The 21,867-nt window shown below is 38.2% G+C and overlaps 4 protein-coding genes across 8 annotated transcripts; 2 read left to right on the forward strand and 2 right to left on the reverse strand.

The window, feature by feature from the left end:
- Positions 1-2,487: 2,487 nt before the first annotated feature.
- Positions 2,488-4,494, reverse strand: LOC140769048 (cytochrome P450 736A117-like). The gene is made up of 2 exons (XM_073109583.1): positions 3,502-4,494; positions 2,488-3,322 (listed from the first exon to the last, which is right to left on the reverse strand). The coding sequence occupies exons 1-2, from the start codon at positions 4,450-4,452 to the stop codon at positions 2,699-2,701; spliced, it is 1,575 nt and encodes a 524-aa protein (XP_072965684.1). The 5' UTR covers positions 4,453-4,494; the 3' UTR covers positions 2,488-2,698.
- Positions 4,495-7,688: 3,194 nt separating this feature from the next.
- Positions 7,689-13,185, forward strand: LOC140768097 (proline-rich receptor-like protein kinase PERK15). 2 transcript variants are annotated; one of them, XM_073108204.1, is made up of 8 exons: positions 7,689-8,610; positions 9,123-9,626; positions 9,945-10,031; positions 10,139-10,209; positions 11,437-11,513; positions 11,824-11,971; positions 12,180-12,341; positions 12,716-13,185. In XM_073108204.1, exons 1-8 carry the CDS (start codon positions 7,911-7,913, stop codon positions 13,019-13,021), a joined length of 2,055 nt encoding a protein of 684 aa, XP_072964305.1. In that variant the 5' UTR covers positions 7,689-7,910; the 3' UTR covers positions 13,022-13,185. The 2 variants fall into 2 exon arrangements, with proteins under 2 accessions (XP_072964305.1, XP_072964304.1); XM_073108203.1 differs by having other exon boundaries at positions 7,690-8,610; positions 9,120-9,626.
- A 1,083-nt stretch (positions 13,186-14,268) lies between these two features.
- Positions 14,269-17,387, forward strand: LOC140768098 (ras-related protein Rab7-like). The gene is made up of 7 exons (XM_073108205.1): positions 14,269-14,511; positions 14,674-14,700; positions 14,773-14,872; positions 16,242-16,388; positions 16,476-16,556; positions 16,645-16,790; positions 17,088-17,387. Exons 1-7 carry the CDS (start codon positions 14,459-14,461, stop codon positions 17,155-17,157), a joined length of 624 nt encoding a protein of 207 aa, XP_072964306.1. The 5' UTR covers positions 14,269-14,458; the 3' UTR covers positions 17,158-17,387.
- A 698-nt stretch (positions 17,388-18,085) lies between these two features.
- On the reverse strand, positions 18,086-20,424 carry LOC140768836 (uncharacterized). Of its 4 annotated transcripts, none has more exons than XM_073109263.1 (4): positions 20,315-20,424; positions 19,759-19,877; positions 19,089-19,168; positions 18,086-18,349 (listed from the first exon to the last, which is right to left on the reverse strand). In XM_073109263.1, exons 2-4 carry the CDS (start codon positions 19,867-19,869, stop codon positions 18,277-18,279), a joined length of 264 nt encoding a protein of 87 aa, XP_072965364.1. In that variant the 5' UTR covers positions 19,870-19,877; positions 20,315-20,424; the 3' UTR covers positions 18,086-18,276. The 4 variants fall into 4 exon arrangements, with proteins under 4 accessions (XP_072965364.1, XP_072965367.1, XP_072965366.1 ...); XM_073109266.1 differs by having other exon boundaries at positions 20,256-20,324; XM_073109265.1 differs by lacking the exon at positions 20,315-20,424 and adding an exon at positions 20,175-20,314.
- Positions 20,425-21,867: the final 1,443 nt, after the last annotated feature.

Genomic DNA, 21,867 nt, shown 5'->3' on the forward strand with positions numbered 1-21,867 from the left:
AGGAGGATTGCTTTGATTGTTCGATTTGCTGTTCAAGTTTAAGGAAAGGCACATTTCAATGTCTTATCATTTAATTATTAATCCATGTTGGATATGTTTAACATTAGCAACAAAGATGCATTTTGCATGTCACCACCCACGTTTTATCCTCTTTTTTGGCATATATGGGAATCACCACCTCCTTTCAGAAGTTTTGCCTGATATAAGTGGGAGAAGGAAGAAAGAAATATATCTATTTTAATTTTTTTTTTTTAAAAAAGATTAGAGTAATAAGTAATAAGGTGAAGTTTTGGTTTCCAGTATAACTCGAAAAGAAGAGGATTCACATTTGCAAATATGTGAAAGCTAGATATTCTTGTCATAAGAACAAAATAGGCATATGTCTAAAATAATTTTACTCCTATATAACTTTTTATATTAAACTAGTTCTTAGATAAAGTGAGACGGTTAGATTTTTTATCCTACTAACCAACAGATCTAGCACTCTCATCCTCCTTGCTATCTTTTTTCTTTGTTGTTTTTTTTTTTTCTTACTTTTACATGTTACTTAAATGAAGTTCTCAAGTGGATTTCGATAAACTCCATCAGTGCCTGAATTTCCTATCTAGGGGTTCTCCTTTGTTGAAAGTTTTATTTTTAAGACTCATACTGTTAAATCTGTAGTGTGACCGCGGTTAGCTTATTGCTATGGTTAGCTTATTTCAAGAGCATTGCTCCATCTCCTCTCTTTTTTTATTATGATTGAGTGCTTGATACTTTATTCTTATTAGTGTAAGGTCTATAATCTTGCCAAATGATAGGCTTGTTCTTAGGATTTTTATCATATTTCTCTTTTTCCCTTTTGTATCAAGTTGTAATTGTTTGATTGAATGAATAGTATGATCAATTTTTCTTTAAAAAAAATTACACAAAGTACTAAAATGATTCTTTATATAAAATATAGCAAATAAGTAAAATTATCAAATTACCCTTCTTACTAATCAGTTTGCCTAAAAAGTATAAAGAGGCATTTTCGCAATTTAGACAGAGCTACCTTAATTTTGACGATAAATCTAATCGTTTTACTTTAGTCTAGACTGCGAGTTAGAATAAAAAATTATACAAATATAAAATAACTTTAGATACAAGTAGAAGCGGATAAAATATATTTAACTATTTTTTATTCCTCTCTCATAGATGGTCCACTTTTTATAAAAATAATGAATGATAAATTACTTAAGTACTCTATTAGCTGGTTAGTGAAGTGGATACTTTCGTCAGCCCAATATTTTACAAATATTTAGGTAAATATTGTCTTAATTTGTAAAATGTTGAAACAAATCAAATTAAAAAAGAATTCGATATATTTATCATGAAAATAAACACCTTATATTTTGATTCCGTTATGAATAAAATCTCTTACTGTTATTTATAAATAAGGCCTCATATTTACTTTTAATCGCCGTCTGTATTTCATATATAATAAATGTCAGTAAAACTACTATACAATATCATTCTATCTAAAATTAGTAGCATTTATTTTTAATTGTCGACTCATTTTTATTATCTTTAAGTTTTTATCAGTATATTGAAAATACCTGTAATTACGTGTGGCATATATAATTTTTTTTTCAATATTTGTAAATACAGTAAAACCAAGATATTATGCTATTTTATTTTAAATTAGTGGCACATAAAAAAAATCACTTAAATAATAAGTTCGACATCAGTGAGCAGTAAATATTGGCCAAACTTACAATTAATGATATTTCCCTGACTAAAAGAATAGTAAATGTCATACGACGATTCACTTACCATTTAGCATCGATAGTTTTCTTTCCTTATCATACGAGTTTGAACTTTAAGGCATCTCCATAGAAAAATTTCTTTAGAAAAAGAGAAAAAGGTTTCTGCCCCCTTCATCATATGAGCAATCTTCTCAAGATCAATCTCCACTGATACCGTAAGTTAGAAAATTTATAAAGATCTCACAACCATCAAGAAAATACTCTTCTAATGAGTATGTGATGCTTAATGATGTTGGAGAGCCGGAAACATTTCAAGAAGCAAATATACATGAACAAAAGTCATTAAATTTGTCACGGCAAAGCAATAGACAAACGATACGTTAACATCCTGCAAAGCTTTCAGTTTGACAAATCCTGCACAAAATGAATGGCTTCTTTCACTCGACCTAGAAGTACACATGGAAATTAACGTGGTGCGGGTCATTAAAGTCATTAAATTTCTCCAATCAAACCAAGTTGAGATACAGACAGGATTAAGAATTAAGTAAATTCCGCTTGAAACTGCCAACTTATTTCTTCGCCAACTTGTTTGGTCTGTGCGTCATCTTTTTTTAATATAAAAATAACCGTGCGCCCCCCCCCCCGCCACTTCCCTTTAAATCCTTCTCTCTTTATCTCCATCTAACAATCATCTAATTAGTTCGTTGCTGATTTTTTAAGCGATTATTCAACGGAGGGAAGACGAAAGAAAAAAAGAAGATGAATAAGATAAAAGTAATTTAAATATTTATAAATTATTTTATATATTATAATATAATATATTTTTTTACTGATAGAGTAAATGTAAAGCTTGCGGATATCTCAGACATGTTTAGTAGTAAAGGAGCCTGAGCCGATCCGGCTCATGTATTTGGAGGATTTAGGTATATGCTCAGGATTTGCTTGAGGGTGGGGGGTAGCTGCTTTGATAACTAATTATTAAAAGGTTTAGCCACCAGGGTGAGCATAGGCTTGATGTGTGGTGCCATTCCACTAAACTGATTGTTGGTATCCAGTGTGTCTCCTTTCCTTCCATCAGGCAATTCCCAATTAAAATTAAACAGCAAGTTAGCAAGCGCTAGCTCGACCACCTTCTCCGCGAAATTCATCCCGGGGCAGCCTCTGCGGCCGGACCCAAACGGTATGAAGTGGAAGTCCTGTCCCTTGTAATCAATAGGACTATCCACGAACCTCTGAGGCCAGAATTCTTCAGGCCTCTCCCAGTAGTTTGGGTCCCTTGCAATGGCCCATGCGTTGATCAAAACTCTAGTGTTGGCAGGAACATTATAGCCTAGCAATTTGGTGTCCTCAATTGATTGCATTGGAAGCAGTAATGGGACTGGTGTGTGCAGCCTGAGACTCTCCTTGATCACGGCCTTCAAGTAGGTCATTTTGTTTAAGTGCTCCTCGGTGATCGCCTTTGTCGTATCGCATCCACTCAGTACTCTTCTTACTTCCTCTTGTACTCTTCTCATTTCTTCCGGATGTTTGATGAGCTCCACCATCGCCCATTCCATCGTAGAGTATGATGTATCAGTTCCTGCGGTGTGCACGTCCTGCCAAACATGCATGCATGCATGCAATAGTTATATATTAATTAGCTCCCTGAAAGCCAATTCATTTGATGCATGCGTTATCGAAATTAGATAATTAAACTGATCAGGTTCTTTCATTTTATATAAAATTATTAAGCTGATGGATCTAGAACAATTAAACTAGAGACTTAATTAATTACCAGGAGGATTGCTTTGATATCGTCGATGCTTAAGGTGACGGTAGCTTCTTTATCCTTCGCGTTGATGGATAGCAGAACGTCGACGAAGTCATCAGTATTCTCCGCTCGATCATCGGATCCATATTTCTCCGCGCGGGCAATATGGTCCTTTACCACTTTATTAAGGAAATTATCCAATTCTTTGGAACACTTATCCACCCTCTTATCCAACCCGCTCACCCAATCTATCCAACCCAACCACGGGTTGAGTTCCCCCATATAAATAATCTCCAACAGGTACCCAATCTCCCTGAACAAGCTATGGGTTCTGTTTCCATGTTCCTCCTCGGAGAATTTGCACCCGAACGTCGCTCGACATACGATATCATTCGTAAGGGAGATCAACAACTCGCTCAGATTTACCGAACCGGCTGTGGACATTGACTGGCGTATCCTCTCCATCAACAGGGCCACCTCCTCTTCCCTCACCGGGCTAAAGGCCTTCACCCTTTTAGGGTTTAGCATGTGTAGCACCGTTATGCGCCGCGTCTGCCTCCAGTACTCCCCGTAGGGAGAGAACGCCACCGCCCGGGAGTTGTAGAAGAGCCGGTCAGTGATGCGCGACGGCGGCCTACTGGCGAAGCTGGCGTCTTTAGATTTCATGACTTCTTGTGCTGCCTCTGCTGATGAGATTATTAGAGTAGGTAAGCGACCAATGTGGAGGAGCATGACAGGTCCGTACTCGTGAGACAGCGATTGCAGCGAGACGTGAGGGAACGTCCCGAGCTGGTGGAGGTTCCCGATGAGCGGTAGGCCTGGCGGAGAAGGAGGAAGAGGTAATTCGTTACCGTTTCTTGAAACTACGGCTTTGTTGTTTTGGTAGTACAAGAAGTAGCAGATGAGAAGGAGAGGGAGAGTGAGGAGGAAGGGAGAAGAGGTGAGCCATTGGAGCAAGTGAGCAAATGACAGCATTGTCGTGGGAGCTTGCTTAATGTTGGCCAAGTATACGTTGGGGGTGTACTGTACTTATGGTTGTCTTCCCTATTAAGAGCTCCTCCATATTTATAGCTACCAAGGAGCATTGATGAGCGTCAGTGAATAGGTAAGCATACTCGTCTTTGCACGGACCAACAAAGCCTTTGTGTGGAAGAGGAGGTGCTGCACGGACCAAATGTATTTTCTTCTCCATCTCCAACGTTCACCCATTACTTTTTGCATGAAATTAGCAGTTAACTAATTTGTCACGGCAAAGCAACAGATACACCTTATTCCTTGGCGAACTTATTTGGCCCTTGCGTTACCTTTATTTGGCATCCGAATTATTTAGATTGGATAGTCAAAAATCACATTTGTGAGACTGTTGATAGTATTTAGCTAGATAAATAGATAAAGGTGATCTCATTATTTGACATAAGAATGGTAAATAACGTGTGTCGTATTTATAAAAACTTAGCCCTTCGAACTATTACTGTTCTTAGATACACTGTATGAACATTTTATTTTTAATTTTTTTACCATAGATTTTTGAACTAAGAAATTGTTTATCATATAGACCCTTGAATTACTACTTTTACTGGCCTTAAAATAAATGTCACTTTAGTTAACTATCATTTCATCACATTCACTCTCTTCTTGTTTCCTAATTCTGAGTTGAGACCGGTCCCTAAGTTAATATCTTTTTCATTAGATAAGGTCAAGATGTGCATGTCATTTGCTGCAATTGTTGAGAGCAAAGTCCAGTTACAATGATTCTAAATCTTCTTTATGCTTAATTACATGGAATAATTGCTAATGATCGATTATGGGATGAAGCACACGTGCCAGTTTGATTTAAGTCATATCATTCGATTGACTATAGCTTGAATACTTAGAATCTAGACTATGAAAAAAATGAGATAATTTGAATCGTCGTCAGCTAGGTAATTTACTCCAGACGTTTATTTTCTTAGAGGAATTTCTTCATCTTTAGCATTTAAAATTAATCATAGAGCAATTAATTTGGGTTCATCTTCCTCAAACCCTCAACCTACCTAACTTTCCTCCACACCAACCTACCTAGCTAGAGGTGAGAACTGATCGGATTAAATCTAACCCAATTTTATATTCAGATCGATTTGGATATGAGTAACCATTCTGGCATTAGGTTCCATAGATGGGAGATAGTCGAGCGAGTTAAATCCTTGGATCATGGCTACTAGAAAATTCATGAAAATGTGTTCCATAGAGTGGTTTCCCTCCATGTTTAAGAAGAAGGAAATTCTTATGCACCTAAGTGTTAATGATAGGAGAAAATTTAATTGCGATTGGCCATTGGTTGTGCAAGAGACGAAGAGCATGAGCAAGAAGGAATGAACAGTGTGTTGGGAACTGGGAAGAGGCAACCTCGAGCCTAAGTGGGCTGGGCTGGGCTGGGCTGGGCTGGGCTGGGCTGGGCTGGGCTGGGCTGGGCTGGGCTGATGGAGTACCTTGGGCCAGGTGGGAAGTAACCTTATGTATGATATTGTAGATGTATGCTAGCAAGCTCTTCTCCACCTTTATGCACTTCAGTTTTCCGACGTAAATCGCATGCTGCCTAGCGTTGTCGGAGCTCTAAGCACTCATTGTTTCCATCTCTAAAGGTTAGCGTTATGTTTCTTAGGTACGTACATTAATTAATCATTAAATAAGTCATATATATATATATATATATATACATGATTGAAAGGGGTTTCTTTCTTGGATAAGAAAATGAAAGGAAATATAAGAAGTAACAAACATTTGAACAATTCTTAAAAAACTACAAACTGTTCTTTCTCCACACATGCTTAGGTGATCAAAAGTCAAGGCTAAACAAAGGAGTAGATGGAGGTAGTTGAATTCAAATCAAAGTTTTACAAGGATGTGAAAGCTGGGGTTCTGATAAGCTCCAAAGTATAATATCCCTTTGACCTATTAAATACAAGCATCTACTCTGCTCATTAACAACACTTAGTTGGTATCATCTGTCTCACTTTTAAATTCTTTCGGATTAATGGAAGTTAGATAGATAGCTTTCCTTCCAATCCCTTGCTGTCTCTATCTACTTGGGCATTTGCCTTTGCGTGGCTGTTTCCATCCCTCTTAGACTTTGGAAATAGACAGATGGTGAGGCCTTATATTAATATCTCTTTGCACTGAAGATTTCTTTATATATATATATATATATATATATATATACTACTACTACTACTACTAGCACAAAAATTATTGGTTTAGTTAAATTATTATGCCGTGTGCATAGTACTTGAGCTCGTTATTATTGGTTGGTATATTTTTCTAACTTATATGTTAATGTGAATTTGTTCCTTTGTCTAACATATGATTAGTCTCATATATTATATGCATAAAGTTATTCGGTATGATGTACGTAATAGTTTAAGCTACTAAGTTAATTAAACAATAATACGGTATTAAAGTTACTTCTTTTATTAAAAAAAATTAGAGATGAGGCACATTAGAAGCTTAACTATATATTATTGATCCAATACTTAACAGGACAAACTGGTTACTGGCACTAATAGAACACTCTTTTTTGGATTAGCATAAACCAAAGAATTTAAGAGGAGCAACACCTGATTTGATTTTTTTAAACTATATTTTATTGAGTGGTTACCACCACCGAATCCAATAGACAACGCCTAGGCCTTACTTAGTCTTGTTTATTTCGTTGATTTGGTCAAGAGATAGAGCTGGATGCCATTTTACTTTAGCGAAAATAATCCTTAATCCGTATAAATAAGCATGCTAATTGTTCAGATGCAGATATTTCTTTTCCAGACACGAGCATGGATAAGAATCACAATCGTGATAACAAACATATCGAGTTAAAATGATGGAATTAATCAAGATCAAAATAAGTGGGAGGCACGAAATGTAAAGCTTGCGGACATCTCGACATGTTTAGGTAGTCTGGTGGAAATGACTGACATTATTAGTGAGAGGAAAAAAAATAAACTTAGCGGTTATAATCTAATTAAAATTTAGAGGAGAACGAATATGGCGTGTCTATCTGGGAAGCCATATGGGCGGCTTAACGAGAGGCGGAATTCTTGACGGTACGTGATGAGGAATCAGAACTCAGAAGCGCAGGTGGGGACCGCGTGGGTCCCATGCAACGAAAATGCCTCGGTTCGGTTCCACGCTGCCACTACGTTCGTTCGCCCTCCTCTTTCCCTTTGTAATTACTTACTTGGTCTTAGAAGATCGACCATTTCTTTCCGAAATTCGTAGAAAATTTTAAATAATCCGATGTGATCCCAGTCATACTACGCGTTATGTCGTAGAAAAAGAGGGGGGGAGAGAGAGAGGAGAGTTGTTAAAGAAAAGAGAAGGATAGCTGCCAAAAAGCCGCCTTGTTTAGGAAAGAAGTAAAAAAGGAGAAGAAGACCAGAGGAGGGAAGAAGCCAACACCGATGTCATCTCCGCCGAACGGCGCCCCGGCGCCGACATCCCCGCCTGCGCCCCCGGCTGGCGCACCTCCTCCGGTGTCTCCCTCAGCGCCGCCGCCGTCAACTCCTGCTCCGGCTTCCTCCCCTCCCCCTCCTCCGTCAACCCCTTCACCGTCTCCCCCTCCTCCGGCGACCCCCCCATCGTCGTCTCCCCCTCCTCCGGCGACCCCTTCGCCTTCTCCCCCTCCTCCGGCGACCCCTCCTTCGTCGTCTCCCCCTCCTCCGGCGACCCCTTCGCCGTCCCCTCCTCCTCCGGCGACCCCCTCGCCGTCCCCTCCTCCTCCGGCGACTCCTTCGACGTCTCCCCCTCCTCCCGTGACCCCTACGACTTCCCCTCCTCCGCCGGCGACCCCACCGGCGTCACCTCCGACTCCCGCGACCCCCTCGGCCTCCCCTCCTCCGCCGGCTACGCCTTCGGTCTCGTCGCCGCCTCCCCCTCCGTCCGTCCCGCCGCCACCGAAGGCCCTGTCTCCGCCGCCGCCGCCGTCGTCGTCGTCGGGGAGCTCCGTGTCGACACCGCTGGTCGTGGGTGCTACGGTTGGAGGTATCGTTATTCTTCTACTGGCGAGTATATTGTGTTTCTGCTGCTGGAGGAAGAAGAGGCGCCCCGCGCCACCGCAGCTTCAGTACAGTAATCCTCCTCCGCCGCCGCCACCACAAAAGGGTAGGCTCTCAACTCTAGTTACAATTACCATTCCCGAAAGAAAGAAAACTTCATTTTTTTTTCCGCAATTTCTCGCGTTGGGTTGTCCATAAAATCTAGAACATGCCTGAAGTACTTATAGGTTTTGTGTCTGTTTAAGTTATGTAGGTGTTCCCAAAGTAAGTAAAAGTTTTCTGATATTACTGTCACTTTCTAGACAAAGGTTGAAAATTACCATTCTTCTGTTTACGGCGTCAGTTCCAACCTTAAGATGGTAAACTGGTGATTCTCACTATTACACAATTGACTTCTTTGAAAGGTGTAGATTCTGTGTTCATTATGTGTGGATCTTGACGATATTAAATTCTATAATATAAGTGTCAACTTTGATTGAGTTAATGTCCATGCTTTCAAATACTGCTTACATCAAGAAGTCCTTTTCCGGGAAGAGACTTCAAGCTTTGTTTAATTGATGAAACATGTAGTACAATAGATTTTCTTTCTTTTTCATCAAGTTTTGGTGTTTTCAGTAGATGCATATGGTGGACAGTACCAGCATTGGCAGCAAAATGTTCCCCCACCAGCAGATCATATTGTAAAAATTCCTGGGCAGCCTTCCCCTGCACTTCCTCCTCCACCTATGATAAGCAGTAGTGGTGGTTCTGAATCCAATTATTCTGGCGGTGAGCCATACCTGTCACCATCACCTGGTGTTTCTGCCGGCTTCTCAAAGAGCACCTTCACGTACCAAGAATTGATGATGGCAACTGATGGATTCTCTGATGCTAATCTGCTTGGACAAGGTGGTTTTGGCTATGTGCATAAAGGAATACTCCCCAATGGCAAAGAAGTTGCGATCAAACAGTTGAAAGCTGGAAGTGGGCAGGGTGAGCGTGAATTCCAGGCAGAGGTTGAAATCATTAGCCGTGTGCATCACAAGCATCTGGTTTCATTGGTCGGCTATTGCATTTCTGGAGATAAGAGGCTACTTGTTTATGAATTTGTTCCTAATAATACCTTGGAGTTCCATTTGCATGGTAATTATGACGATTTCCTCATCTACATTTGCTCATCATCTTCTATTACTATTTATATTCTCAGATTATCAAGAATGAGGTGTACTAGAGGAAAGGAGTCTCCTTTCTTTTTGATCTAGAAATTTCGTCTCGGATTTATTCCAGCCTTTTGGGAATTGTTCCCTCTGGAAATTTCCTAGTCCTTTTTGTCAAAATTAACTTTATTAGATAAGTGCTAAATGGAATTCAGTTATTGTCCTTTTTTTCTTGCGGGCTGTCATATTTTACCCATCTATAATTTCCTTTCTTTTCACCCTAAGATTTTCTGCCTTGTTTCAGGAAAAGGCCGGCCAGTTATGGAGTGGTCTACAAGATTAAAAATTGCTTTGGGCGCTGCAAAGGGGTTGGCTTATATTCATGAGGATTGTGAGTTTATATCTTCAACTACTTCTCATAAAACTAAAAATTGGTTATGAAATTACCCAAAACAAAAATTGGCAGACATTCTCACTAAAATTTATTTTTGTTGGCAGGCCATCCTAAGATTATTCATCGTGATATAAAAGCAGCCAATATTCTTCTTGATTATAAATTCGAGGCAATGGTAGGTCAAATGTTTCTTTGTTATTCTTCTTTCATTCTATAGTAAGCTCTTTTATTGATTTATTGTCTTTTTCAAGAAATGCTTCTTTTAAATCATTCAAAACTATATTCCTGGTTCATTTGCTGATATGAAAAACTAGTTACGTGAGATATATGAAAGTAAGATAAAATGGAAGATTTTTTAAATGGATTAAAAAAATGTCAAGTCAATATTTGCTATTATATAGTAATATGATAACTAGGTCAATCAGTCTGGTTGAACCAGTTTGATCTGATTTGTATTACGATTGATGTGTATTATCTGTCTGCATGATTAATGGGTCAAGTCAATGACTCAGCTGCTCTGCACAATTGTTTGACTTAATCTTAAGAGTAGGCAAAGGAGAACAGACTTGGATATTAAGCCTTCTCTGAACTATTGAGAACACCTACCAAGCCTTGGTTATTTATCTGTATAAGTGTCAATTGACCTTTTATATTATAGAAGACAGATTAATTATAGGTTGTGATTACCTGATGGAGATGTAAATGTTAGATCAAGTCTTCATTGACTTGCTCCAAAATGACCCAGTCAGACCATGTGATTCTTCATTATTATCATGTTTTCCTTGGTGGCTTTTACTTTTGGATTACTAATTGGATCTATGATCTTGATATCTTGGATCAGCTCCTTCATCTTTCAAACATGATGGCCAATCCCTGCATACAGTTAATCATACCTAGAACATTTAACATCTAATAGGAGTACAGGACTAATTGAAGATGTATATGTTGACTTGTGCAACATTTCTCTGAAAATCTTACGCATTCTTGGAATTTTGTTGTTGTGAACTATCTTTTTGTTGGTCTGGATCAGTTGGATATGGCCACGATCCAAACAAACCTGGTAGTTACTCTTTATCTTTTCTCATTTTGCTGCATTATGTAACTTTTGTGAATGCAAAATTGGTAAATCTTGTCAGTAGATATCAGTTATTTCAATAGGTAGACCTTTTAATAAAAGTTGTATCCTTGTGTAATGGAAATTTATTTGAATAGTAGGTCTAGTGTTGAAATCGAGGTTAGCATTAGGAAAATATCTTCTCTATTCAATAAACTTTACTTCCATCAAATTAAGTAACAAATATTTAACATATTTTTTATAATATATCATGCCATTTTACATAAATATTTCAATTACTTCAATTTAATTGTTTGATTTTTTTTTTCCAACTTGTGTTATTTTCAGGTTGCTGATTTTGGACTTGCAAAGTTTACTTCTGATAACAACACCCATATATCCACCAGAGTAATGGGTACTTTTGGGTGAGTTCGATCTCTCTTTTTAAACATAGCTTCATCTGGGTTGGACTCATTATTTTCAAGTGTACACACTGCACATCTCTGAAAGAAGTCGATCTCATAGTTTATAAGTTGGTCAATGTGCTATTGTCTTTTTAAAACAAGTCAAACATGATACAGGTCAGATATTAAGGTGATAAGCTGCTTTTGGCCAATTACATTTTCATTAATAAATGAAACCCATTAATCAAAAGGACAGATGACAGACATGTTGTAACAATTTGCATCCATCTGGAGGTTTGATTACTGTCTAATAAGAAGTATGTATCTGTAGGTATCTAGCACCAGAATACGCTGCTTCTGGCAAGCTCACAGATAGATCGGATGTCTTCTCTTTCGGAGTTATGCTTCTTGAGCTAATTACTGGGCGGCGACCTGTTGATTCAACCCAATCTTATATGGATGATAGCTTGGTTGACTGGGTCAGTGCCCCTATAAATCTTAATTTTTATAGTTCTTTGGCTTTAATCTGTCACTGTTTGTTCATGCACTTACTGTTTCTTAATCAACCATCTAAAGGATACTTTTCTTGGTAAAGTTTGGATCAGGACCATGAAACTTCTATGCTGTGCATCCTCTATTAACTTAATAGTACTTGCAATTAATTTGACCTCTAACATTTGATTGCAGGCAAGACCTCTGCTTACTCGAGCTCTTGAGGACGGCAACTATGATGCCCTTGTTGATCCAAAGTTGGGAAGAAATTATAATACCAATCAGATGGCAACCATGATAGCTTGTGCTGCTGCCTGTGTGCGCCACTCTGCACGGCGTCGGCCAAGGATGAGTCAGGTACCTGCCAACAACTAAGTTGGTTCTTTTTCTGTTTCGCTAGTAAGATATTATTGATGCAATTCCATTTGTTAAGCCTTTTCTTGAGTTGAGATACGATCTTCCTTCAGAGTTCCTACCAGCCTAATTTGTTCACTAGCTTAGTGAGGAAGTAGTTCCTCCTGATATTCTTCTAGACATACTGCACTGAATTTGTCAAAGAAGGAAGCAATATGATCCCACACTTCCTAGTTCTTTGCTAGAAGAAAAATCCATTTCAACCTTCTAAATAAGCGGATTCTAGACACATAAGTTTCGCCATCTTTTTTCTTCCTCCAAATTTTGCTCTCTTTCTGGATTCACCTAATTTCTAACGCGTTTTGTAAACTGACTAGATTGTCCGGGCCTTGGAGGGGGATGCCTCTATCGATGAATTGAGTGACGGTGTAAGACCAGGGCAGAGCCGGTTTTTCGGTTCATACACCAGTTCGGATTATGATTCAGGTCAGTATAATGAGGACATGAAGAAGTTTAGGAAAATGGCACTTGGAAGCCAGGAATACAGCAGCAGCCAATACAGTGCCGCAACCAGTGAATATGGTCAAAATCCATCAGGATCAAGCAGTGAGGGCCAACAAACACAGGAGATGGAGAAGGGGAAAACGAAGAAAGATAGTTATGGTTTCAGTGGAGGCTATTAAAGGGTTCGACGTTTTGATTAATTGTAGAGTCCACCTTGTCTGTGAGAAGCACTCAAAGTGCGTGATTGAAATTTATATAATTTTTTTAAATTCTAATTTTTCTTTATAATGTATATGTTTCTTCTATTTGTCAATAATATGAAGAGCCAACTGGTTTCTTTTCCCTTGTACATTTGTCATAATGCCACCTTTGTATATTTAGATCTTACTTTTACTACTTCAAGTCGTGAGTTGTGAATGAGATGAGCAATCTCATTGGCAATTCTATCTTTAAAAAGTTAGAATTTGTAAGTGTAATCATAATAACAAGCACTCAAGCACCACCGGGAACAGAAGAAGTAGGGCGACGATCCTGGGAACAAGTCTCCGTTTAGCCAGTATCGGCAGCATCACAGAATTAGGCATAGGAGAAGGGTAGGTGGATGGAGGTGGGAGGGAGCACAGCACAGCACAGCACAGCACAGCGCACCCTCCCTTCACCTTCAAAGTTGACTCCATCTTCACCACCACCGGCGCCGAAGGATGAGTCGTGGCGAGGGGAGGGGATCGACGATGAAGTTGGGCAGATGGCGAGGGAGAGAGCAGAGAGCAGCACAGTCGGGGATGCGGACGGCGACGAGCATGAAGGAGGTGAAAGAAGTGGAGTCGTTGGAGGAGGAGGGAGGGTCAGTGGACGGAGGCCACTTCGTGGGGTTAAAGGCAGAAGAGGATGCATCCGGCGAGGCGGAGGCCGTGACGGCGAGGAGAAGAAGGACGACATACAAGATGGGAGGTCATGAGGTGGAGGAGATCCGGAAGAAGACGACGTCGAGATGGACGATGACGACGTAGGAGATCATGTGGCAGACGGAAGATGAATAGCGAGACTAGAAAAGAAAAAAGAGAGGGAAAGATAAAGATAAAGAAAGAAAAAACTCCAACGAGAGGAAATAGGGAAGGAACCGCCGCCGCCGGAGAAACCTCTCTTTAACGAGAAGAGGAAGAGTGCTGTGTTAATCCATTCAACTTCTCTTATTTAAGCATTCCAATTTCCAAACAGGGTGTCGTAGACAGGTAGATCCCCTGTCGTAATATGTTGATAAGAAACTATAATTGCATCCACTCTCAATATAATCTGATGGGCTTCCTTTAACAAATGGGCCTCCAGTACTCCATGAAGAGGCCCAAACTTTGAAATCTTTTCTACATTTACTTGTACATCGATGGCATTTTAAAGCCGTCGGGCCAACTATTTCTGAGGCCGAAATTTCTCGAGCTACATTATTATAGTTCTGTCGGTTTTATTGTATTTTTTATTTATTTGTCGAAGAATATAGTCGAATTGGGTTGTTTCTAGGGCTCGATCTCGGTGTGGAAATCGAAGCCCCAGATCGCTGGTGTTCGAAGCGCTCAATCGAATAAGACTTCGCTTCGATCGGTTTCTAGGGCTTGGGATCCATGGCTTCACGGCGTCGAATGCTCCTCAAGGTCATCATCCTTGGAGACAGCGGGTTAGTTCGTTCGATCTCCGTCTTTGCGTCTATCCAATTTGATCGGATTGCAACTTCGATCTGCTCTTTTCTTTGTTGTGATCCTTACTATGTTTTATCGATCTGCTCTTTTCGTTGTTGTGATCCTTACCTATGTTTTCTCTTTTTTGTGACCTTTTTTAGGGTTGGGAAGACGTCCTTGATGAATCAGTATGCTCGAATTCTTTTAGCGTAATTTTTAGGATAATCTGTTGTGGTATGTGATCTGGTGTTGCTAATTAGGTATGTGAACAAGAAGTTTAGCAATCAATATAAAGCTACCATTGGAGCTGATTTCTTGACCAAAGAAGTCCAGTTTGAGGACAGATTGTTCACGTTGCAGGTGAGATTTTGGTTTGACAAGGATAATACTGGAATTTTTTTGCTACGATTTCTAATATCTGGAATATATTGGAGCTAAACTTTCCAGGTTGTTTGCACTGTAAGAACCAAGTATTGAATGAAGACTTGGTAATTTTAGTATAGAATTCTTTACCATGTGTGGGACAAACACAGATCGATTAAAGTTTCTAATTTCTTTTAATCATGGACATACCTTTCATTTTATTATTTCCATTAACTGTTAAATTATATTTTCACTACAAACATTTGATGAACTTCTACTTCTCTGAATTTAAGAGTGCAATGTTTTTGTGTGGTAAAAGCACCCAATTATCCACACTGCCTATCAGTTAAAGCATAAAATCATTTTTTGATTGACAGAAGAAAATAAGATAACTTATTAGTGATTATTCTGCAGTATTTTTGGCAACTCAAATTGTATACCTGCAGACCTCGTTAATTTCCTTGGCAAATTCAAATTGCTTCTTATCATATGATAAGAGGCTGATATGTAGGCACATAGAGTGTAGTTGTAGAGAAGAAGCATGTTCGGTTATAAAGGGTATGATTAATCATAAACAGGATTATCAGATATAGAATTAGATACATGACTTACCTCCATGCTTAGGAAATCTGAGGTCAGCATCTATCAGTATTTGTTTGGCAAACTATCATGCAAATGTAATCATGTTTAGGTTGTGTCATTCTCACGTCTATATTTAATTGAGTTGGAACATACAAGTACATTTTCTAGAGATGGAAAATCCAGGATTTGACAAAAAATGGATAGAGACCTGCTGCAGTCTAAGCAAAGATAGCCGAAAGAATCCTTTTCAGATAGTCTTTGCTTGTTTCCTTAAATTATCACCACTGAATGCTTACCTGATGAGACTGCGACTTAACAATGCAGTATCATTTTCAGTATACAAAAGCATTTCTGCGAAGTATAAAAGTATTTATCAAACCGTGGCACATTTTTGTCATGATAGCTGATTTAAATTGATCATGCATCAGAATTGAAAATATTTTATGAAGAACATGTTATGCTAAATCATATAATTGAAGGCTTGAAGCTGTGTTTTGAGACAATTAACACAGAACATTAAGTGAACTTTTTCTATTGACAATCAGTTAAATGGATTAATAGCCGCTGTCCTTTAGTGCTTCTGTTCTTAGTCAGTGCACTATGAAGGCATCAAGTTGAATTGCTATCTAGTAACCTATCCAAATTGTACGTAATTAATTTGGAGTGCTAATTTCCTTGTTATCTTCCTATAGTTGAAAAATGATTATTGCCTTCTATTTCTTGAAATGGTTGGGCAACCTGTTTATTTAATCTCACTATGTGTGTGCATCATTAAATTATCCAGATATGGGATACAGCAGGGCAGGAAAGATTCCAGAGTCTTGGTGTGGCATTTTATCGTGGAGCTGATTGTTGTGTTCTTGTTTATGATGTTAATGTCCAGAAGTCATTTGATAACTTAAACAATTGGCGTGAGGAGTTTCTGATTCAGGTGATTAACATTTTGCATGACTTAATATTGACTTTAAACGAAAGTGATGCAAACATGTAAATAGCGGCTTTTACTATCTAATGACAGGCTAGCCCATCAGACCCTGAGAATTTCCCTTTTGTGGTGTTGGGAAACAAAATTGATGTGGACGGTGGCAATAGCCGAGTGGTGAGAATTTATTTTTGCTTCTTGCAGTACAGTTCATTTGTCTCCTCTTTTATGAAGATTTGTTTGGCGTACTTTTCTGGATATTCAGGTTTCTGAGAAGAAAGCTAGGGCATGGTGTGCCTCAAAGGGGAACATCCCTTACTTTGAGACGTCTGCTAAAGAAGGCTTCAATGTGGAAGCTGCTTTCCAGTGTATAGCCAAGAATGCCTTGAAAAATGAACCGGAGGAAGAGATGTGAGTACCTTTCTCCCATTTGCTACATTTCATGAAAACAAAATATAGGTTTCGGTCTTTGGAAGTCCTCCATTTTATCCCTAATTGACATATGATCAGGATATGTCTTTTTAAGTTCCATAAAGTTATTTCAATATCAGATAACTGGCTTCTTGGCCATTTTGTGACTAAGGGCCATAAAATTTTTCACAAGTATGACTTAAGCAACGCTACCCAACATGCCAGGTAGTGTTTGTTACCATTCTCTTTTACTGTAGTTAGAGGACTGACTGATAGTTTACTTTGCTAATGTTGTAGATATCTTCCTGACACCATTGATGTGGCTAGTGGTGGACGGCAGCAAAGGTCATCGGGTTGTGAATGCTAGAAACACAGCCCCAAGTGTGTACTGTCCAGATTTGTTATGCTCCTGCAATAATTCACCGAAAGTCTATTACTCTGTTCTATATTCAATGTACTATCCCGAAGGTGCTACAGATTTTATTTTAAACCTCCATGTCAGTCTGTGATTCTCTCTAACTGGAAGGATTCATTTGTTGGTGGGTTTGATACTTGTTATGATTTGGTATTGGTACTGTGAAGTAGTTTCCAAAAGTATTTCGATGTCTGTCTGATGGATGACTCCTATCGTCATGTAGATTTAGCTTAAATTCTGATACGAGTTACTACATTTTTCCACTTTTTTTGACGAAGCTGCACTTGTACGTACGGTCAGGGAGTTATAAGCTTTTCACTGTTCACGAATACAGCAAGTAAAGATGAGTGTATAAGGTAATTTGCCATGAATCATGGTTGTATTGGAATGTGTCATTACTTATGCCGCTTAATAAGAGTTTAAGAAAATAGGGACAAAACAAAAAAGAACACTATTTGCTGGTACACTCGATCCATTTTTAACAAGACTGGCCGAGTCATTGCAGTTTGCTATATATATACTTGTACGGCAGCTCAAGTAGATATGTAATGCTTGGGAAGTTAAGACTACAAGAATAAGCTCATCCATGGCTTCTAGGGTTTCGTCCACAGCGAAGGAGAAGGATTCTAAAGGATCTAGGGAGTTTTTGACACCCTTCTGACAGTCTCCCACATCAGCAAAAGTACAGTAAACCAGTTCAATATGCATAATTCACTTATGCATGAGAAGAAGTATCATCAAACAGAAAATAGTCGATTGAGATGTCACAAATACTTTGATTGTAGAAAGAATCCTGTATGCTCTCTCAAAAACATATAGCCAACGCCAAGTCAATGTTCAACAATCCAGAAAGTAGAGAATGGAGAGCAAGACCTAGAAATGTAGTTCCAAACTAATTTCTCAACATTATTTCCAATATTTCCTCAAAGAAAAAAATTTATTTCCATGACATGTAACCAGAGTATGCGAGAGATTTTAGCAAATCCTGGAAGAGCATATGCCACCAATGGGCACGGTCTATTATAAGATGCACAATTGAAAGTGTCACTCCTTTTCGCATACATTTTCATTTCACTCTAGTTTGACATCCTCTCTCTTGGGTGGATCCAATTCCAGGTAGTAGAAGGGTTCTGTTGGCTCCTCCCTGCAAATTAGATGGATTATTAAGTGAATAATATAGAGCATAAAATCTATAAGAACCTGACCAGTAGACCACTCTAGGTCTCATTTGTCTAGAATATGCTCGAAAGGAAAACACTATCATCGGTAGTTCTGTTGAAAGAGTAAATGTGTTTTGATTTGGGTGGGAGATGTAAGAAAGCCCTTGCATCTAAGAGAAGGTAAAAGAAGAACTAGGTTTCTGTTTCAACCAGCTTGGTTGAATTGGCACTCCATAGGCTGACATATGATGGAAAGGATTTTGAGCTATACCAAGTTCAAAAAAGTGAGGTCTTATTGGCAGAATATGCTGTATAAACTCAAATTTATCTCTACTCCTCATTCTTCAACCAAACAGCTCTTTAACAAGCAAGGATGTAAAGCTCTGGTCGTTTCCTTATATTCTATCATGTCAAGGTTCTATCATGAAGAGGATAAAAGGCTATGAAAAACTTCAATGCAACCAAATTAAAGCATTATCAGCTAAGCACTTTGAACATATCAGAACAATAAACATGTGGTAGGAACTAAATTTTTGTAAATAAAGGGTGTCTCTGCTTGTCATTGACATTGGTGCATTACATGTGTCAAATGAAGAGCTAAGGAAACTTCCATTACCATTCAGCCATTGCAATTTCCATCAAAAGAACAGTAGGATCTTTTGCAAATCATCCTAAAAAGGTTACAAATAAAACAGACATTGGAAAGTAAGTGATCAAACATACCCAGGTTTTGACCGCATACATCGCCAAAAGAGCTTAAAAGGACCTGGAACAGTTTTAAATGGGTTTCCTTCAAAGCAAGCCTGCAAAGGCAGCATTAAAAATTATGTATGGCATCATAATATATTATATTGTGCAAGGAAGTCATGTTTCAAAAATGTGACTCGAAGTAATAAAACATCAGAAAAGAGCAAAGAGGAGTTAAAGATAAGAGGAATGCTGTTACTATGAACAAAACACAGATGAGAATCATAGAAGAACTAATCTGGAGAGTAACTTGCAAGCCAACAGTATCTCTTTTAAGTTTAGAGAACAATATATGACAATTTGCCAATTAGGTTCAACCAATGGTCATAAGAGAAGACTAAATGAATCATAGAGGAACCTAAATGGACAAGGACTTCAACAGGCATTAACATGCCTTGGTGTAGTGGACCAAAGCATTTACTAACAACCATAGTTTAATGTCAACGGAACGATACTAATACATTTCATAGTCTTCAAAAGATTGGCATAACCAAAAGAACCTGATAGTAATGAACATGGAAACTTCACCTCAAACAACAAACAATATCGTAAGAAGCATCTGGATAACAGTGACTTTCATCTACTGCTATAATCTAATTATTTATGTCTGTAGTATGCAATATCTGGTTCAGAACAAAAGAAGCACCTGGATAACATCCTCTGCCCTATCGTTGCATCGATGTGGTTGCGGCTGCCTTGTGTCACCTTCCGGCAAACCCCACGGGCTTTCTCTCCTTGGAACAGGCCTGGAACTCATCCTCCTCTCTACATCCACAGTTCATATTTCCGTAATGCAATCCAACCGAATAAAACCCAAATGTCAAAACCACCGAATGATAAAACTAAAAGAAACAGAAGTTTTCCAACTCAAGCACAATGGAAAGTTTCTAACATTTCCTCCAAAAAACAGTGCTTTTCCTAAATATACATTCATTTCCCCCTTATCCCTATGCAAATAACTACTGAAAGTAAAACTCAAATGATATTTGTTCAAAAAATTAAAGACGAGTAAACGCAGACGGACATAACCAAAAGAAAGCAAATAATTTCTACCTTACCGACCTCTACTGATTGCGAAATCGATGAGGAATCAAATGGTTAAGGGTTTCGCAGTAATAGATCAACTTAGGCCAAGAGAATTACCGCTCGCAGAGGATTCAAACAGGATCTTAGTGAGATCTATACGAGATCGAAGGGCTTACCTCTGACGTTTTAAGAGCGAGATGCCCTTACTCAAGTTTGGGAAGGAAACGATTGCAAGCAGAGAGGAGAGGGAATGAGGGAAACGGATTCAACCCGAACCCGAAACGCTGCGGGAAAGAAATAGAAACATTTGCATTTTAGCACTCTTTATTTATATAATATGAAATCGAATATTAACTTTTGTATAGGGTGTTAAAATGAAAACTTACTCAAATTAATAAAATTCGCACCACGCAGCGTCTTGTATTATGCAGTATTATTAAAACGGAAATTCACTTGTATATAGGGTGTTAAATAAAAAGTTTAAAGAAGTTCGCAGTTGCACCCTGCATTTATGCAATAATTTGAACGCAAATTTCACATATAGACAGGGTGTTAAATGAAAAATTTACCAAAAAATTAAATATTTGTATTGTGAACCCCGTATTTATGTAATATATTCAACCGTAAATCCAGGGTACAGAATGAAAAGTTTATCAGAAATAAAAATATTTGTATTTAGCACCCCGTTTTAATGCAATATTATTGAGCGTAAAATTCACTTATATAGAGGGGTCAAATAAAAACTCCACAAAAGTTACAGTTGACACCCTGCCTTATGCAATATTTGTACAACAAAAATTCACATATATGCAGGGTGTTAAATAAAACTTTTACCAAAAATTAAATAAATTTGTATTTAGACCCCTGATTTATGCAATATTACTCAACCACAATTTCAATTATATATGGGGTATGGGTGAAAACTTTATCAGAATAAAAGAAATTTGTATTTAGCACCCCATTTTCTCGAAATATTACTGAACCAAAAATACATTTATGTATGGGATGTTAAATAAAAATTACACAAAATTAAATATATTTGCAGTTAACACCCGGTATTTAGGAAATATTACTCGAACCTTAAATTATAAAAAAATTTGTATTAAGCACCCATAATTATGCAATATTATTCAATCACAAATTCAGTTATACACAGGGTGTTAGATAAGCTTTATCAGAATTAAAAAATTGGTATATAATACACGCATTGTGCAATATTATAATAAGAAATTTGCAGTCAACACCTTATCTTTATCCAATATTAGTTGAACCAAAAATTCACATATACATAAAGCGTGTTAAGTGAAAAACTTTAACTAAAACTTGGAGGAGTTTGCGTCTAGCACCTTGTATTTATGCAATTATTTAACTGCAAATTTAATTCTATATGTTAAATGAAAACATCATCAGCAGAATTAAAGAAATTGTATTTAGCACCCTTATTTGTGCAATAATATTGAACTGAAAATTATGTGTTACGAAAACTTGTGTTTTAGAAGATTTAATTTCATCCAAACTTCTTCTTGCAAAGATTCATCTCGAACTGTGTTTTAGAAGAAGATTGGATGCCAAAGCGGTTGCAACTCTCTCTCTCTCTCTCTCTCTCTCTCTCTCTCTCTCTCTCTTGCAGCATCTCCATCGTCTCCATGGAGAACAAAGCCAATGCTCTTCGCATTTGCCACCCACTCTGCCGCCTCCTCTTCCCTGAAGACCTCGATCCCATGATAAC

This window comes from Typha angustifolia, chromosome 10 (assembly GCF_048772165.1).
Source record: "Typha angustifolia cultivar Huaian chromosome 10, ASM4877216v1, whole genome shotgun sequence".
Taxonomy (NCBI): domain Eukaryota; kingdom Viridiplantae; phylum Streptophyta; class Magnoliopsida; order Poales; family Typhaceae; genus Typha; species Typha angustifolia.

Bases quoted from the DNA above. Each gene is read 5' to 3' on its own strand.
- LOC140768836 (XM_073109263.1), bottom strand. From the start codon at position 19,869: ATGAGTTCCAGGCCTGTTCCAAGGAGAGAAAGCCCGTGGGGTTTGCCG. The intron at 19,169-19,758 runs GTGCTTCTTTTG...CTGCCTTTGCAG, and splicing joins GGGCAGAGGATGTTATCCAG to GCTTGCTTTGAAGGAAACCC. The intron at 18,350-19,088 runs GTATGTTTGATC...TCTAATTTGCAG, and splicing joins TGTATGCGGTCAAAACCTGG to GGAGGAGCCAACAGAACCCT.
- LOC140769048 (XM_073109583.1), bottom strand. From the start codon at position 4,452: ATGCTGTCATTTGCTCACTTGCTCCAATGGCTCACCTCTTCTCCCTTC. The intron at 3,323-3,501 runs GTAATTAATTAA...CATGTTTGGCAG, and splicing joins ATATCAAAGCAATCCTCCTG to GACGTGCACACCGCAGGAAC.
- LOC140768097 (XM_073108203.1), top strand. From the start codon at position 7,911: ATGTCATCTCCGCCGAACGGCGCCCCGGCGCCGACATCCCCGCCTGCG. The intron at 11,514-11,823 runs GTGAGTTCGATC...ATGTATCTGTAG, and splicing joins AGAGTAATGGGTACTTTTGG to GTATCTAGCACCAGAATACG. The intron at 11,972-12,179 runs GTCAGTGCCCCT...ATTTGATTGCAG, and splicing joins ATGATAGCTTGGTTGACTGG to GCAAGACCTCTGCTTACTCG.
- LOC140768098 (XM_073108205.1), top strand. From the start codon at position 14,459: ATGGCTTCACGGCGTCGAATGCTCCTCAAGGTCATCATCCTTGGAGAC. The intron at 14,512-14,673 runs GTTAGTTCGTTC...GACCTTTTTTAG, and splicing joins ATCATCCTTGGAGACAGCGG to GGTTGGGAAGACGTCCTTGA. The intron at 16,389-16,475 runs GTGATTAACATT...ATCTAATGACAG, and splicing joins GTGAGGAGTTTCTGATTCAG to GCTAGCCCATCAGACCCTGA.